Source organism: Cygnus atratus, chromosome 6 (genome assembly GCF_013377495.2).
Source record: "Cygnus atratus isolate AKBS03 ecotype Queensland, Australia chromosome 6, CAtr_DNAZoo_HiC_assembly, whole genome shotgun sequence".
In the NCBI taxonomy this organism is placed as follows: Eukaryota; Metazoa; Chordata; class Aves; order Anseriformes; family Anatidae; genus Cygnus; species Cygnus atratus.
In genome coordinates this window covers 20,288,553-20,306,631 of record NC_066367.1, presented here as the reverse complement: position 1 = coordinate 20,306,631, position 18,079 = coordinate 20,288,553, and the positions used below count along the sequence as shown (strand labels likewise).

Genomic DNA, 18,079 nt, shown 5'->3' with positions numbered 1-18,079 from the left:
GCTTCAGACTACTGGAGACCAAATAATCTGGCTGAGAAATGTCGGATGTATATCAAACTAGGATACAATTTTATGCTTTTAGTCTGGTTGTGGGTTTGTTTGTTTTTTCATCTTTGTGTTGGAAATACTGGCAGTGCCCATTGATGAGTAGTTGTAGAAAAGAGGAGCTTGTAGCACTTGATAGCTACTCAACTCCTGGGAGGAGGTCCTTTCCCTACAAGGGTAGTGAGTCGGCTCCAGCTGCAGGTTTTTTGCACAGCCTCCAGGTGTGCAATGCAGCGCAGGCTGGTACTGGAAGTACAAGTGGCACAGCATTCCCTTAACACAGAGGTGCCTGCTCCATTCCCAGGGAGAGGCAGCATGCTGCTAGTTACTCTTCCCAGCACTGGAGAGAGAGAGCAGTTGGCAGCTGTAGCTACAGCTGTCCCTGTGTTAGTGGGAGCTCACCAGCACTTTCCCTGCAGAGCCTCAGACCTTTCTTCCCTTTGCAAGCCAGGTTCTGCCTCTCTAAAGGCTGCACATCGCAGCTTCAGCTTCTCTGCTTTGAGCCACTCAGCTGGAGACAGCTCAGCAGGACTGGCACACAACAGCTGCCACAAAGCCAAACGCTGCCTCCCGAAACGCGTGGTGAAAAAGAGCTTGCCTGGAGGAGCTGTTTCTCATGGCTGCCTGGATCTGTTCCCTCAGACAGCCCTGCATGAGGGCCACTGCTGAGAGCTGCTCTGCTAGGTGGGCACCTGATGCTTGGAGGAACTCCCCAGTCAAATGATGTCTGGTGACCTTTTCCTTAGGGTTTTGATACTACATTCTCACAGCTGTTTTTTGTTTGTTTGTTTTCTTTTTTCTTTTTTAAACTGATTTGGAGCCTTACAGAGAAGAGTCTCATCCCTATAGGTTCTGTTCTCCCAGTAATCAGCCTGGGAGCTTAGGCCAGGCAGACTGGTCCTTTCCTCTGCTTTGCCTGCTCCTCAGCATGTGTCTGGGAATTTTATGGTCCAAGAGTTTTACTGTTGCCACTTTTTTTCAATAGTAACAGTTACTTTCTGACCAAATAACTCAGTGAGTTACTGGTTTTAAGACCAGTGAATCTGCATCATTTGGAAGGCAGTAGCTTAGATCCGAGTAGGAGGAGCTGCACCAGCTAATTTAAAGACTTTTCTGACACCAATACTGTGTGAAGACAAAGCAGCTTCATTAAAAACATACAAGTGAAAAACTGGAACTGGGATTCTCAGCTGTGAAACTGCTCAGTTGTGCTTGGCAGGTGACTGTCAATAGCTCTTACCATGGTGGAAATATGTTTCTTGTATCTCTGTAGCTATTTGAACTCTTGTGAATGATCCATTATTTTGCAGGCTGCATGTTGATTGGTGTATAAGAAATACGGTGTAATTTATTTTTAAGTACATGAGGCTTTTCAATGTAACTTCAGTCATAAATGGTTCATTTGGTTAAATTACTATGAACTGAGAAGTGTAGGAATTTCCTAGCTTTCAATAATCTTTTTGCCTTTTGTTAACATACAATGACCACTTTATTCAGTATAAGTGAAATATATGTATTAAGTAGCAGGATCTTTCTGTAACATAACCATAATGCTGGGTTTAAAAATATCCATCCATTTTTGTATAAGAATATTGAATCTCACTATTTGGTTCACTGTTGTTTTTTGTTTTGTTTTTTGTTTTTTTTGTTTTCTGCTTCTTGCTGCTCCAGGATTTTGGCATCATGTTTACACATCACATTGTAACAGTCACCTTGATAACCTTCTCATACGTAACCAATTTGACACGAGTGGGAACTTTGACCTTATGTCTCCATGATGCGGCCGATGTTGTCCTAGAGGTGAGAAAATACATGTGTCATCAGTGTCTCTACATGGTATTCACTATTCTGAGAGCTCACTTGTCAGTGGCTGGAATCTATTTGCTATGCAGAACAACTATTCCCTCAGCAAAGAGGCCAGTTAAGAAGGTAGTGGTGATTAATATAGCACATTTCCTTGCTAAAATATATTACACTTGTAGCAGTGCATGTTTGTGATTTCAGGCTGGTTTATCCCTTGGTAAGTTGCTTGTATAGAGCAGAGTCTGGTAACGCATTACTTGCCATGGGGGGTTACACATAGATTTTAAATATCACATGGTAAAGTCAAAAGTTAAAGATTGTGAAATCTGAAAAGCGATGGCTGTGTGGGATGGAAGCTCGTGTTTCTTGACCACTCTGAAGTGATGAGTTGAGGGAGAATCCTGTCTTTCAAAGAATCAAGGTGTCATTATTTGATTCTGCTGTGCTTTGCTGAGCAGAGGGCATTGGCCAACTTCTTAGCTGGTCTGTGCAAAGGCAATGAGCTCAGTGCTGGTCCTGAAAATTTTCCAGGTTCCTGTGCCTCCTCATCTAGATGCCTGTATGAAGCAGCTGGCTTTGAAGAAGGGGGAATGATTGATACTCTTTTAAGTCAAGATGGTCTCTAACTTCTGTAGTGGCAATTTAGAGATTTTCTCATCCTGTATATGTATCCATTTTTAGACTGCTCTGAGTAATGCTAGGATTGCTCTGTGAACTCTCCAGCAGGATCAATTAATAACTGTTTTGTCTACAAGTATTTTTAAAGTAGTTTCAAGGATCCTGTTACGCAACAACGCAGCCTCACTGTATGATTCACCTATCTCAGAATCAAAATCCTGCCATTTTGATTTGATTATGCTGCAACTGTTTTTATTTTTTAATCTGCTCTTAATGTAGAAGTCACATGACTGCCTGAGGCAGAAGGTAACAGAGAATATGTGTTTCTGTGGTTAGAAATAATTACATCTTTACATTTTTTTTTCTGTTTTAGTAACAGATCTATGTATATCCATTCTGCTGCCTGTGAATTCCCCCAAACTTTCTTCATTCCTCTTTTCTTGCCACCAGAAGGACATACTTGACCTTGCTCATTTCAGATCAGACTGGTGCTTGTGGAACTAGAAAACTACCATAGGGTAGCTGTAGTAGGCTAGCTAAAACTTTAGCTTGAGCACACTGAGATACACATTTTTGATCAATTCCTCTGTTCATTCACTGCCCAAGACAAAGAGAAATTGGTGTTCTCACATGATTTGAAAACATTCAGCAAATACACTTCCCTATGAGACATAGTCTTTAGTGGTCTTCCTAGTCAATTTGTTCAGTCTGTTTTACCTGGAAATACTAAAGTCACTTATAAAGATCAAGAATCTCAACCCCAGGGAAGCATTTACTAAGAGAGCCATTATGACTCACTCAACAGACTTTATTCTGCCAGGGCAGTGGGTCACAGCCCCAGTGCTGTAGGAGAGAAGATGGACTCGTATGCTCTGGGACATTAGTGATGGAAAGTCGATGCAGAGGAAGAAAAATATTTAGCTGCAAAAGAAGCTGGTAGAATTTCTTGCCATGATGGGTCAGTTGTGCGCCTGGCCTGTTTTATGTGTTACATATTTGTAGAAATGGAAAGCTATTTCCAGAGGCCACTAGACTTTTTCCACCTACCTATTTCATCATGGAATATACCCAATGAAAAGCTGATTGAGGATGCAGTCATTTTGCTATTATTGCAAAAAGTGGTAAGTGTTGGTGGAAATACTGGAAATTAGTTTTTTTCCACGGACTTTAAGACATCTGCATGTAAAGAAGAGTCATAGGATTTGATGAGACGAGAGCAGTGGGTATTGTCTTCCTGGACTTCAGTAAAACCTTGGGACAGCCCCGTAAGATTCTCATAGAGAAGCTGCTAAAGCTGGATGAGCAGACAGTGAGGTGGATCAAAAACTGGCTGAATAGCCGTTCCCAGAGGGTAGTGGTCAGTGGTGCAAGTCTAGTTGGAGGCCAGTAGTAAGCAGAGTACCCCAGGGGTCAGTAAAGAGCCCCATCCTGTTTAACATCTTCATTAACAATCTGGACGATGGGGTAGAGTGCACCCTCAGTAAATTCACAGATGGAATGGGGGAGAATGTTGTCTCATTCAGGGACAACTCAGCCAGAGGGCTGAGCAGCCATCCAGATGGACGTTGACAGGCTAGAGAGGTGGGCTGATGAGTCTCATGGAATTCAACAAGAAATGCAGAGTCCTGTGCAGCCCCAGGCAGCAGTATGTGCTGGGGTCCACCCAGCTGGAAAGCAGCTCTTCAGGAAAGGAACCAGGATTTGGCAGACACCAAGCTGAATGTGAGTCAGCAATGTGCCCTTACTGCTAAGGCTAGTGGTATTCTTGGCTGCATTAGGCAAAGTATCAACCATAAGTCAGAAGAGGTGATCCTTCCCCTCTGCTCGGCACTGGTGAGGTCACACCTGGAGTCCTCTGACCAGTTCTGGGCCCCCCAGCACAAGAGAGACATGCTGAAAACTGTCCAACGTAGGGCCACCAAGAAAATCAAAGGACTGGAGCACCTCTTCTGTGAGGAGAGTCTCAGAGAACTGGGACTGTTCAGCCTGGAGAAGAAAAGGCTCAAGGGGGATCTTGTCAATGTATAAAGATATCTGAAGGAAGAATGCAAAGAGGACAGAGCCAGACTCTTTCCAGTGGTGCCCAGTGCCAGGACCAGAAGTTATGGGCACAAACCGGAACACAAGAGGTTCCCTCTGAACATCAGGAAGCACTTTGCAGGTGGTGGAGCACTGGCAGAGGTTGCTTGGAGAGGTTGTGGAGTCTCCACCCTTGGAGATCTTCAGAAGTCACCTGGACATGGTCCTGGGCAACCTGCTCTAGGTGCCCGTGTTTGGACAGATAACCTCCAGGTGTCAGTTGCAAACTCAGCCATTCTGTGATTCTGTGATTTTCAGGAATCCATGGCTGTTCTCTTAGGTCTCAGTGAAAGTTATCATAAGCCACTGAAGAACAGACCAAGCACAGAGTCGCTTGCTTGCCTAGGAAACCAGTACATTAGCTTAAGTTGAAGTCTAGGTCACTGAGAGGCTATTTTCAGCATCCTCCCTAAGTTGTTTAAGGGGTCTTAGGTATCTTTGCACTGCAGTACAGCTTGTGGGTTGGAAACACTGTGAATTAACCCACTACAGTATGTAAAACCCCACCAATTTGGAGACCTTGAGACCTTCCAGATTCAATTACCTTCCTACTTCAAATGAACACTGACATTTTTTATGTCAGTGTATGGATGTGAAGTAATTGATTGCTTCTGGTATATGAGCCTCACATAGCTGACTGTTGAACCAGAATCCTTTCTGTCAAGTTCCAGCTATCTCCTAATATCTCTTTTCAAAAAGAGCAGGGAATGGACACTTTAGACCAAGGCAAACAGCTGCACTGTAAAATAAATGGGTTTAAATAGACCAGCAAGGGTCTCTGTAAGAGCTATGTTGTTCAGCTGTTGTCACAGTTTTTAAGCTTTGAAAATTGTGTTGTATTGTCCTAGGTGGCCAAATTCCATCCAGCAACACACTCTTTCCCTTTTTTTTTCTGTAGTACTTCTGTATCAATTTTGTTTGTAGATTTGTTATTTGAGAACTGATGACCCAGCAGCTGTACCGTTTTTGAGAAATGGCATGATGCTACTACAAGTTGCTATGGCAATATCAGTTCCGCACACTATAAAACCAACTTTTTTAGACTGCCACCATGGAAATACATCCAAGATTCCTAGCTGAACTTTCAGTCATCTGAAAATCAAGATGTTAGTAACTCCTCTGCTTTACATATTGGCATCCAAAGTGTTCTTTTTTCCCTAAACCAGACTGTGAGTACAAACTGCTAGGAAACTCATTTGTGTCCAGTAGAATATAAGACTGATTCAGAAGTCATGTGATTTCTTTGCAGCGCTTGTGGCTTTCCTCATATTTTGTGAGCTCCCTAATTTGTTTTCTGTTAGTAAGGATATCCTTTATGTTCAGGTTTTGAACAGAAGTATTGCAGACAGTATGTATTATCCTAAAGCGCAGGTTGATTTTGGCTTCTGGATTGTCTGACATGAGCATTCAACAGTTACAGATTAATTGTGTTCATACCGATAAAATTAGACAATGCAAGAGTGTCTCTCACCGTTTTAGAGACTTCTCTGGTTTGAATTCTGCATTCAGAATAGTATTCTATATGCATAACTGTAGTTATTTTGCTCCCTCTTAGCCCTCTGGAAAGTCTGTGCAAGTAAGCATTTTCTGAAATAAGGTAGCTGGATACAGTCCCCTCAGAGGGACACAGACAGTGTACATTTAACCAGGCTCTTCGTATATTTCATCGTGCAGTGACTCTCTGTATACTTTTGGCACAAAGCATAAAGAAAGACTGTTCCTGCCTTGAAGCAAATGCTGTAAAATAAGTAATTTTGCTTATGCACATGAACACTCTGGAAAAAGCATAGATGCCTTAAAACAAACTTGCTTGTACATGTTGTTTTCTCCAGAGGTAAGAGGACAGGGCAACTTCAGGAAAGATCAAAGTTTTAAAGAGCAGTTTGATTAAAGATTCTATAGCTGACTCCTCCACCAAGGAAGGAATCAAAAGATTGCATGAAGATATATGAAAGAAGCATGTAAAAATAGGCTTAGGGCAACAAGCTGGGAGAGCAAAAATGACAGAGGACAAGGAAGAAAGAGGAGCAATAGAAAGCCTTGGAAAAAGATTTGAAGGAGGGGAGTATAATCTTAGAGGTGGAAACTGCTCCGTAGAGGCCAGGAAAGGAGAGAGACTGTAGGAGAATATAGGATATTGGGCATAATAGAGGATTTGAGACGAAGTTTATATATAAAAAATACTAGAAGATGAAGAACATGGGGCGGCTGGAAGATGGATAGTTGGGGAAAATAAAAGTGGAGCCCAATGGGAAAGAAGGAAGTGCTTTATTAGGTCGGATTCAGAAGAATAGCATATTGGAAAGGTGAGGGATGGGTAGGTTAAAAGGCTGGAGACAAAAATAGCACAAATATAATGGAGTTCAAAAGAAGGTTTAGAAGCATTTTGTGAATCTGAAACTCTAGGGTTTCAAAAAGGAGATGGAACAAGTGGAAGAAGTACCTCTGTTTTCATGCAGTCTGTTTGTTTTGTTTTGTTTTGTTTTGTTTTGTTTTCTGAGAAGACATTTTCCAGCTGCTTGGTAGAAAGGAGTTACAAGGTCACTGGGAGGTGACCAATAAAAATGTTAGTGATTTCATCAAAATTTAATTTCTTCTTTTTACAGCGCAATACAGGAGAGTTCAGTTGTCCTCACAGAAGTAAATAGACATTTCTTTCTTTTACAGGCTGCCAAAATGGCAAACTATTGCAAGTATCAAAAACTGAGTGACCTTCTGTTCCTTACGTTTGCCATTGTCTTCATTGTCAGTAGGCTTGGCATATATCCTTTATGGTGAGTAAGCATATCATTTTCATCTAATGCTAAACATCAAACAAGTTTGGAAATAGCTGTGTTATAACTGAACATGATTCATTGACATTACTCTGTTTCCCAAAGCATCAAGGAGAATTTCAGACATAACCAGGTGTTGTAATAGCATATTTGCTAGAGTGCCATTATAGTTAACTGCGTTCTAGACAAGAAACATATGGGGCTTCTGCTGGTTTTAAGGTGGAAGTGGATTGAAAATCACATGGCTTTGGGTTAGCAGGTAGTTTTTTTGTGCTGGCAAGAAGTTAGAGGGGGAATAAAATACTAGTCTCTGAAGATGCTGACCAGAGGCTATGCTTGAAGCTAGGCTCTGCTCATTAGCTTTCAGTGCACACTTTATAAACAAGTTCAGCTCAAAGAAAACACAGGGAGCTAAGGAAAGTTCAGCTCTGCTAAAATCTGTATAAGGATGTTATTGCCATGCAGATTTGTAATACTGCAGGCTACTCCTTTTCCACCCTTCCTTTGAACTGGGTGTCCTGGGGAAGCTGTATAATACATACATCTTCAGGGTAATTATACAAGTGTTAATGTAATCTCACCTCTTCCCAAAGGCAGTCGCTTGCATGTGCACTCACTCTCTCTTCCTAGGTGAGAACACATGCATCTCTATACACACAGACAGACACAGACATTTGGTTCTTTAGCTAGGATCTTCAACATCCAGAAGGCTGCTGGCTAGTTAGAAGATAGCCTGATGCACACCAGTTCAGAAACCCATTCAAGTTTCTCTGCAAGCACGGTATGAGTTACCTTTGCCAAAAAAAGAAATGCTCCCACACAGGTGAATATGTTCTATGTATGAGCAGGGCTGGGAGAAGGTGTAGATCTCACTCTTTTGTGTTCAGGATCCTTCCTTTCTCTAGTATGAACAGAACTAACCCAAATCTCTGTGAGAACAAGAGGGGTTTGTCATTGCAATAGAAGATAACGATGATAGCTTTGGTTTTGGGAACCAACAGGAATACCAGAAATGTTACCTTTGGCAAAGGTTTAATTAGAGGCATTACCACCAAGCTCCTTATTTAAGCATGCAGATGATTTACAGATACAAATATCAATCTCTGTCACTTTTTCCTCTCAAATCCTATATAATGATACCTCTTTAGGGGTTTGTTCAGTGCAAACAGGATAAGACCAAGGTGCCCTAAGGGAGCTGTGTCATCAGTTCTTATTAACAGTAGAATGTAGAAGTCTCATTTAGTGTTTAATGACTCCAAAGATAATGTGATAATGCCTAGTCCCTACTGCACTGTGAGTTGGTGAAGCCCCATGACAAAAGGAGAAAAGGGATAGACACACAACATACAGATTTAAAAGTTCTTGTTATTTTTTTCCAAGGAGCAATGATTTATTTCTTAAACAAGTTTGCTTCCCTTTCCTTAGTTGTTCCTCGAAGCTAACTTGGCCATACACTGAATTTCTGTAAATAAATTAAGTTGATTTTTCTACCTGTATGATCTCAGACAGGAAAAATGGTGGTACGTCTGCTCATAGGATTTAGTCTGTCACACACTGTCTTGCATTAGGAAATGCAGTGAAGACCAAATTCTACCAGTGCAGCTCTGCCACTGGAGACTGCAGTACATGATTCTGCTTCAGAGAAGACTCAGTCAGACGATGACAGCTTGAAATAGAAATCCCACTGCTTATTCCTCTCTCCTCTAATGGCTTTAAAACAATAACAAATTCACACTCCTTTCTGAGTGCTTTGAGGGTGGTTTTTTTGCAGAGCTAACCTGGGAGGAATACAGAGCATGCAGGGATGAGGTTAGGAAAGGTAAGGCCCAACTAAAATTGAGTCTGGTGGGGGATGTCAAAGACAACAAGGAGGTCTTCTATAAATACACAGGTGACAAAAGGAAGAGTACGGAAAATACAGACCTACTGCTGAATGAGACAGGGGACCTGGTGACATGGGACCTGTAAAAGCCTGAGTCTTGGGCAGCCTGCTCTAGGTGACCCTGTTTGAACAGGGATGTTGGACCAGATGACCTCCAGAGGACCTTTCCAACCTCAACCCTTTTGTGATTCTGCAAGCTGCCTCATGCATTTATTTGCAGCACTAGCAGAGTATTTAAACCCTTCTCTGTGTTATACGAACTGGCAAACAGGGAACTGCTGACTTTAAATTTTGCTATTCAAACACAAACTTTACCAGATCACCGCTGTGTGCTTGCCTTGCTGAATAGTCAACAAAGAGCAGATTAATCTTTTCAGAGTACATGATTTTGAAGGAGGTCATTAGTCCTTTACACATTGAACTAGAAGCAGCTGCCTAATATGCCTTTGCTCTTGAGACATCTGAAAATCAGCAAGGTCAAGTTTTTCCCATCTTTTACATCCTTACTGTGGTAGTCAAATTTTGGAAAGTCCACCCTTTTAACTATTAATCTGAAGTGTTTAAAATAACACTGTGTTTATAACCATAACTGAGGCTCAGAAACTGAAGGTCCATGCCGTCTAGAGTGATTTCCATGAAGTGTTGCAGCCAAGTGCTACCCTGCAGGAAGCCTTTGCTAGGACTAAGCAATATTTTAAAGATTGAGAGGAATGCGACCAACTTACTGCCTGCCTAATAGCCATATTTTGTTCATATGAAGCCTGCAGTGGAAGAATGCGTCACCACACTTGTGTGATTAGGTGGTGTTGTGGTGTAGCCCGGCTGGCAGCCAAACACCACACAGCTGTTCACTCACCCTCCCCCCTCCCTCTCCGGGACGGGGGAGAGAAACGGGAAAGTGAAGCCTGTGAGTTGAGATAAAGACAGTTTATTAAGACAGGGAAAATAATAACAATAATAATAATAATAATAATAATAGTATTAATAGTAATAATGTGTACGAAATAAGTGATGCACAATGCAATTGCTCACCACCCGTTGACCGATGCCCAGCCTATCCCGGAGCAGCCGGCCCCCCACCCCAGCTAGCCACCCCTATATATTGTTCAGCATGACGTCAGATGGTATGGAATACCCCTTTGGCCAGTTTGGGTCAGCTGTCATGGGTCTGTCCCCTCCCAGCTCCTGCTGCATCCCTAGCCTGCTCGCTAGCAGGACAGAGCGAGAAGCTGAAAAGTCCTTGGCTTGGTGTAAGCACTGCTCTACAACAATTAAAACATCAGCATGTTATCAGCGCTCTTCTCATCCTAATCCAAAACATAGCACCCTACCAGCTACTAGGAGGAAAATTAACTCTGTCCTACCTGAAACCAGGACAGGTGGTATCATTCAAAGTAGACTCATGAAGGCAATGAATGTAGAGGGACTGTGTGAATCACAGGAATTTAGCAGTAGACAGTGTACTCCTCTTTCACAGGTGGAGTGGTTACACTATTGATCCCTCTGCCTTTCCTCCCCCTTAATTGACAAAAGAGCACATTTATCTAATTTGAATTTGTGAATGGTTCAGTCATTCACTTGAACCTTCAAAATATGATGCTGAACCATAATATTGTTTGAATCATTCTCTGAGTCCACCTGGCACCTGATGCTCTTAGTAATAGTATTTGACAAGTCTGTCTGTGGCTTGAAATGGTCATTTTCATTGTTTTTATACCTTTTTTTTTTTTAGTATTCCAGCACTTCAGCTGTGGAAATTTATTGCTACTTTATAAATGGTCAGTATTCTCATAGCAAGAAAAACAACCACATTGCAAGAAAAGCAAAGTCCTTGCTTTGAAGTACATGCAATGTATAATAGGCTTAACTGCATGAGTAAGAAGCAGAATATCAGACCACTTACTTCTTACCAAACTGAGTAAAACTGTTTAACCCCAAAATACCTTGTAGCAGAAAGGAATAATTGGAGAGGTGTCTTCAGAGGGTGGCTCCAAGGAAAAGGGAAGCTGTTGGTGGAATGTTATTTGCAAGAATGCTTCAATTACAGGGAATACAGTACAAGTATGTTGTGTATGATGTGTGATTTTTGATACCATCTTATTTCCTTCATGTACATTTAGTTAATGGTTATCCTTACAGGTATCTGTAATCATGGAGTCTGGAGGCAGCTTCATGGTTCTCAGCTGTAGTGCGGGCATTGCATGTGAGAGTCAGAGTTAGTAAGGATGAAGCATGGGACATATGAGCTTGTCTCTCAAAATCCTTTATTTCTGTGAAGCTGCATTTATAAATCTTCACCCCCATTAGCTTGCATGTCAGCAGAGATGAGTCATTGGAGTGGCAGCAGGCCAGGAAACACAGTTTTGCCCTCCTTTTCCTTGTTGCTGAATATTCAAAATAGCAAAATTTGATGCCTGATTAATATTACATAAATATGCAAATTTTTTCTAGCGTAAAAACTGAGAGGTATAAAATTGGTGAGTGTGCAATGTAAAAGGAAGACTGTAATTTATAAGAAAACTTCCCCCACACAAGAAGGCGAACATCCAAGTCAGGGTTCCAGCAACGTCGCTTATGAAGCGCTGGCATGCTCTTGTGCTCCAGCTTTGCACAAGTGCCATTTAATTCCGCATAAAGGTGCTAATAAAGAATTCAGAATGTATCAAATGCTGTTGTCTGAAGGTTGTTTAGCAGCAGGGCTAAGACAAAAGAAACAGGCAATTAGGTATATATTTAGCAGTCTTTCTACAGGCATCTGGAGTTCATTTCAGCAATAATTCAAAAACCCCAGGACACTTTCTGCCTCCTGCTGCTAAGCAAATGTAGGAGTAAAGCTGCTATTTCCACTGACAAGACATTTTGCTTGTGAAATTCTCCCACTTGCGCATAATCACTGTTCTAGCAAATTACAACATAAAACACAACTCTTCACGAGTCGGGGGAACATGATGCCTTCTCAGGTGATAGAGGATTGTAGAGAGAATGAAGGCAATCTCAAACTGAAGAATTGATAGAAGTGATGCGAGCCCTCGGCTAGTCTAATCAGGCTGTGCAAAACTGTTACCTAGAGCCTTTCTTCATTTCAATAAGCCTTGCAATTCCTTTTCCCTAGGCCTCAAACATTTCTTTTTGATGTAGTTACACAGACATAGTCTTCTCTGTTGATAAAGGAAAGGTTTGCTTTTTGCTGCTGTTATGTTTTTCTTTCAGTATTCAGACAGGGGAACTCATGGGGCTGTAATATTTATTAATCAAATTTTGAGGTGTGCAGATGGCAAACAGGCACTTTCATTCGAGGAGGCGTGGGTCTTAAGAAGGTGATGCCGTGTAGCAGCCAAGATTTTCCAGTCTCTCCAGTTTTCTTTGCCCATTGCAGAGTTCATGTTCTGAGAACTGAAACTCCTGAAGGCTGGCTATAGAGGAAACCCAAGACTACTCACCTGCTTTGCTTATCTTTCCAGTATATGTGGGTGTTTTTTGTTGTTGTTGTTTTGCCTTTATTTTTTTTTTTGACAGGGCTGTTCGTATAGATCTCCTAATGCTGTGAAGAGTTCAGTATCTGAAACTATTTTCACAAGGTGACAATTAGGGTATTTCCAAGAGCTTCAGTAGGAGAAAGGTGGCTGGCATGGAGAGAGATACAAGATTACTAAACCCATTCTCTGTTTAAAAACATGGGTTAAGGTAACTAGCGAAAGGTGCAACTTAGGGGTTTCAAAGAAGGAAGAAAACACTTCAAGGAAAGCGAGGCTGATGATGACCATGTGGAGGCACCAAGTTGTTTAAATTCACGTTCTTTTGTGTTTCTCTGAATAGTACTTGCATGAGTTTGTGTTTTGCTACTTTTAATTAATTATGTTATATGAGAACTAGAACACACTGAGTTTCAGGGAAGTCTTACTGGCAATTGCCACTGTCGAAAGTCAGAGGAGCAGGGAAATGGTGTTTGCACTCATGAGATCTGTGAAGTCTCAGCACGTCCCCACTACTGTACCACATTAGAAGCTGTGAGCACAGACAGTAAACCACTTTGGTTAGTTGTTATGGTCTTGTGTAATGTTGGTAGGTATATCTAACTGGTTATTCCATTTGTGCATCTGTTTGGAAAGGTTCTGTCAAGAAAAAAAAAAGAAAAATAGTTCTCACAGTTACGACTCAAGGCTCTTTCTGGTGCCTGTCTTCTTATTGACTCCAAAATACAGTTGCTAAATGGATTTTTTTTTTCTTATGCCAACAAATCCTATATAAGCGCAGGTCTGCCAGACCTTAGAATAACTTGGTTTCTTGTTATTCTTTCATTTTTAATGCCCATGAGAGTACAAACAGTCTGGTTCATGGCTGATTTCTAATTGCCTTTTCATGGTAGTGAATATCTGCATGAACCACACAGGCATGGTGTGATCCTTGCTGAGTTAAAATTAACTTCTTCTCACAATGGTGTGCTGGAACAAACCCTAGTTACTTATTACCATCTTTCTCTCATCTCTGCATGACCAGCTGACTAGCCCTTCCTGAATTTCATCACTGGTTGAACAACAGCATGGAATACAGCCATACTATTAATGCACACACTGGGTCTCCAAACAGTGATCCAGTATTGCCCGTTTGCACTGTTCTGTCTCCTTCCTTCTATCCTGCAATCAGCTTCTGAGTGAAATTGCAGCTTGAGTTATGAATAGGGCAGCACAGAGCCCCCATTAGTAGCAGCTGCTGCAGAGATTTGCTGAACCTCTCTTTTTCCTAACCTTGTCCTGTTTCTAGCTGATATTGACTGTTTTTGTGCAGCTCTTAACATGCAGGGAATTTGAATCATCATCTTTGATACTGTTTTTCTTTCCTGGCACATTTTCTGCTGTTTGGCCCTTTGAGCATGTGTATTGTGGGAAGGCAGCATGTGGACCCTGACAGAGGCACCCTGCTTCATTCCTGTGAACATATTGGTAAAACAGAAATCTCAAACCCACAAGCATCCCACTATATCAAAGCAATACGTGGGCACTAGCTAAAGCAAGAATTCTGGTCATTTACTAGGCATGGTAAGAATCTAGGTAACCAGATAAATCCCAGCTGCTCCAACCTCATGTGGACTCTATGAACAGTGTTTCACGATGGCTTTAGTTATTCTCACTGGATCCTGAGGCCAGCAAAAACCTTTCTAGCCTGGCTAGTATTATGTATACAACTGGGCAAACATCTCTAATTGTTCTACTGTAAAATAAGCTACTTTTTTATTAAGCAAGTAAATCTCTTCTGACACTGTTTTGAGCTCATTTTGCTCAAAACATTGTCTAACATAAAGCACAATCTAGGTTGTTTGTGGGTAGCAGATATTGAAGGAATAAATTCTTATTTTGATCCAATGTACTTGATTCCCAATATTATTCACGCTGTCAGTGAGTGGATGCTGCAGAACTAGCAGCAAAAATTATCTAATGTGCTTGTATTTCAGGTTGTTTGTAGCTTCAGGAGGTAACTTCTAACCCATTAGTTTATCAAGAGCATTTAATAAGTTTTTGGCAACCTAACTGCAATACATTTGAAGAAATTATAGACTTCAATGTATGCTTTTTTTTAAAAAAAGGTCTATTAATTAAGTCTCCATAAATTTACTCATGACTCTTGTCTTAGCTCTTTAGCAGAGTACATATAATGTTGTCATCCCATCTGTTTTTGACAAAACGTTACCTGATGATGTCTTTTGTATTGCTTGGTTATTTTATTTCCTCAAATTTTTACAGCACTTGTGAACTCAGGGCTCTGAGTACTGTATGAATCAAAACTGAAGTCTTTGGAGTGCCGAACCAACTGTTTACAGAGAAGCTATAAGAAATGGAAAGGTTACATGTGTCATTCACCATTGTGGGTTTGCAGTGTAAACAAAAAGAAGTGGCATTTGCTTGGTATTTCAGTTTCGAAGATTTTCATGTGATCACAACTGGAAAAAATGTATAAAAAAGGATTTCATCAGGACTTCCAAAGTCAATTCTTATCCTCATTTTTAGTTTCTACAGACTGTTCCCTGTGGCTGTAATAATGCCTTCTGTTGTCAGGGACAGGGTGTTCAGACTGTGTACTCACTTTCCTTCTTTTATTACGAATTCTGTCCTTTCTAAAACCTGAGGTCTGATTAAAAACAGGACAGAGACAATTACCAGAACACTTCTTTTGCTCAGAATTATTCTGATGAGTGTAAATGTCTCAAGGGAAGGGAAGCAGCTTTGGTGGTGTTCCTGTGGCCAGATGCTTTAGCTGCTTTTAAGCCAGCTCCACGGGGCATGGTGACTGGAGAGGAGGCTGAACTGCGGGTTGGCTCCGCCATGGCAGTCAGCTGAAGTTCTCTGAAATTGCATCATTTGCAGGAAGGAAGGGAGAAAAAAAGAGGCTGGACATGGTTTTTATCTAAAGGAGAGGTATGTGAGGAAAGTTTGACCCCAAATACATTTTAAAGCATAACCTGTTCTGCAGAGGGGAGAGCTGTGCTGATGCAGAAGTACCACAGGCAGCCCATAGGAGTGCTGATGCTCTGGCTGGCTCTAGGTAGTTTCAACACTGGCGAATGTTTTGCCTCTTCTCATCCCCTTTTCTTTTAAAAGCTTTAACTGTAGCAGGGGTGTTTGCTGCTGGTGGGGCATATTTTATAATGCCACCGTGTTGATATAAAAGCAGAACAATGCTGCTGGTTCACTGCAAGTTGCTGTTGTATGTGGGGCATAAAAATTGTAGTTGTACAGAAGTGTGGGAATGGTAGTTAATTTACCAGCTTGAAACAGTAAATGGCTTTTGAGCACCATGATCAACAGCCATGATGCAGCTAGAGTCTCATTAGTGCTCAGCTAGAAGGAGGTCATTACAGCAAAACACTTTGGAATAAAGTCAGCACCCATGTAAGTGAGCACATCCTGTTGGTTTTATCAGTGTTGCACAACGGCAGAGTGTGAGCCATGATAGCTGTGAAAGTACAGGTCACAACTGAGGAAGCTGGATTGAACTGAAAACTGTTTAACGCTGGTTTCCGAGCCTTTGCCATGGAGGAAGTTCTTATGACGGTTGTGGAGACAAAGGTAGAATTCATTAGCTTTTTGGTTTTTTTTCCCCCTCCCTATCCATGTCTTTTGGCATTTCTTCCACAACTGGACTGTAATACCTGAGTCATTTATTTGAAAGATAAGTCACTGACAGACACTGTGCCACCACACTTCTTTAAGATGCATGATTTTTTGTGTATTTTAAAATGATTCCATTACTCTGGAGCCAGGTTCTCAGAACCAGACCAATGAATCCAGAGTGCAGTACTCCTAATGGGATATAAGCCACCTGAAAGGCACTGGATACCTGGCAGAGGGGTCACTGCAGCTGTTTTGTGACATTTTGTGGGTTTTTGAACTAGTTCTGTTTAGTTCCTGCATTAGAGAAGGTTTGGGTAATCTTTTTTCCTGAACTGTCTGCCATCAGTATCAGTGTGTGCTCCTAAAGCAAGAGGGAGAAATATTCCTTGCACACAGGTACTGCACTTACTTGTAGTTAACAGAAAGAGGCATGAGGAAGGCTTTTATTTCCTCTGATAGCTTGTTTTGCAAGGATTGGAAATTGGTCTCCTATAGTTTACACTGAATGCCTTTCCTATTTAGAGAATAGCATGAACTGTAGGCAAAGGGATCTTGATAACATATTCACATGTAAAAGTTTTATGTGTGCTTGGAGATTTTCAGATGTGGAGGTGTCGTTCTTAGCATAACGTCGTTTCTGCCTGTGATGTGATCCACAGGCCTTCATGCAAGCATTTTGCCAGAATACATTACTGATACAACATTTTGCTGCGTATAATTACATTCTGCTAGGAAATTTGAATTCTTTCCATATCCTAATGTCTATTGAAAGACTCTCCTGAGATTTGAGATTTGAGCTTAGATTGTGAAGGTGTCTCTGACCTTGTATTCTTGTGTTTTTTCTATCCACAAGAGTGGAAATACTTATATTCATGCCAGTGGCTGCAAAATCAGTTAATGGGCAGTAACTGTTGATGAGAAGAAATTGAGTGAAGAGAAAAGCACAGCTGAACCCAGGACAGTGACAGCTTGATCAGAATGGTATCTTTTACAGTACATCAAACATGAATAATTTCCTGTCCAATACATCATTTTAGTTAAGTAATTGGAAATCCTATTGATCTGCACAGGGCTAAAAATAACACAGTCTCAGTGTCAGGGATGTGATTTCTGCCAAGAGGTATTGTTGCCGATTAGTGCTAGAGCAGGAGCCACCGGTCTGCACAGCAGCTGAGCCTTTGTACTAGCACCATGTTAGGAGCGGCAGGCCTCAGCTGACCTCAAAATCCTCTGATGTGGGGCTGGGATAGGTGAGCAGAATTCCACATGCTGCTGACCTCACTGATAAAACTGAAGTATGTGGGTTTAACATTGTTCTGTATATGGACTCAGGAGTTTCTATCCCTTCTTTTGCTGCATTTCGTGGAGATGTTTTATTGACTTACTGTCTAAAGGAAGAGGGTAATGAGCAGCACCAATCCAAAAATCTGAGGATTTCCTCTGAGATGCTCTTGAAAGACCATCTCTTTCTGTCTCTCTCTCCTGTTCTGTCCCTTCTTCCCTCTTTCAATGATGCTGTGTGAGTGATTGGTTCTTCTGACTGTTCTCAGTTTGCAGTGGGTTTATGCTGCTCCCCCCGTATTTGCCATGCACTGATTAGTAGCATAAATCTTCCTTTGAGGCACTGAAAATCTCAGAGACAGCAAGATCTGAAAAGGGAAACCAGCTTGTTCTTCCACTCAGCAGGAACCAAGAAGCATCTGTTCAAGTCAGCACAGTGGTACAGACGCAGTCCTAACAGCAGCTGGCCGAGCTGAAACTCAGAAGAGGGA

At 41.5% G+C, this 18,079-nt stretch overlaps 1 protein-coding gene across 2 annotated transcripts in view; it reads left to right on the top strand.

Moving 5' to 3' along the window:
- Positions 1 to 18,079, top strand: part of CERS6 (ceramide synthase 6) — a 122,234-nt gene that overhangs the window by 93,951 nt on the left and 10,204 nt on the right. For both annotated transcript variants that reach the window (XM_035572657.2, XM_035572658.2), the window contains exons 7-8: positions 1,717 to 1,845; positions 7,213 to 7,319. In XM_035572657.2, coding sequence (XP_035428550.1) covers positions 1,717 to 1,845; positions 7,213 to 7,319 — 236 coding nt within the window. The remainder of the gene's footprint in view (positions 1 to 1,716; positions 1,846 to 7,212; positions 7,320 to 18,079) is intronic.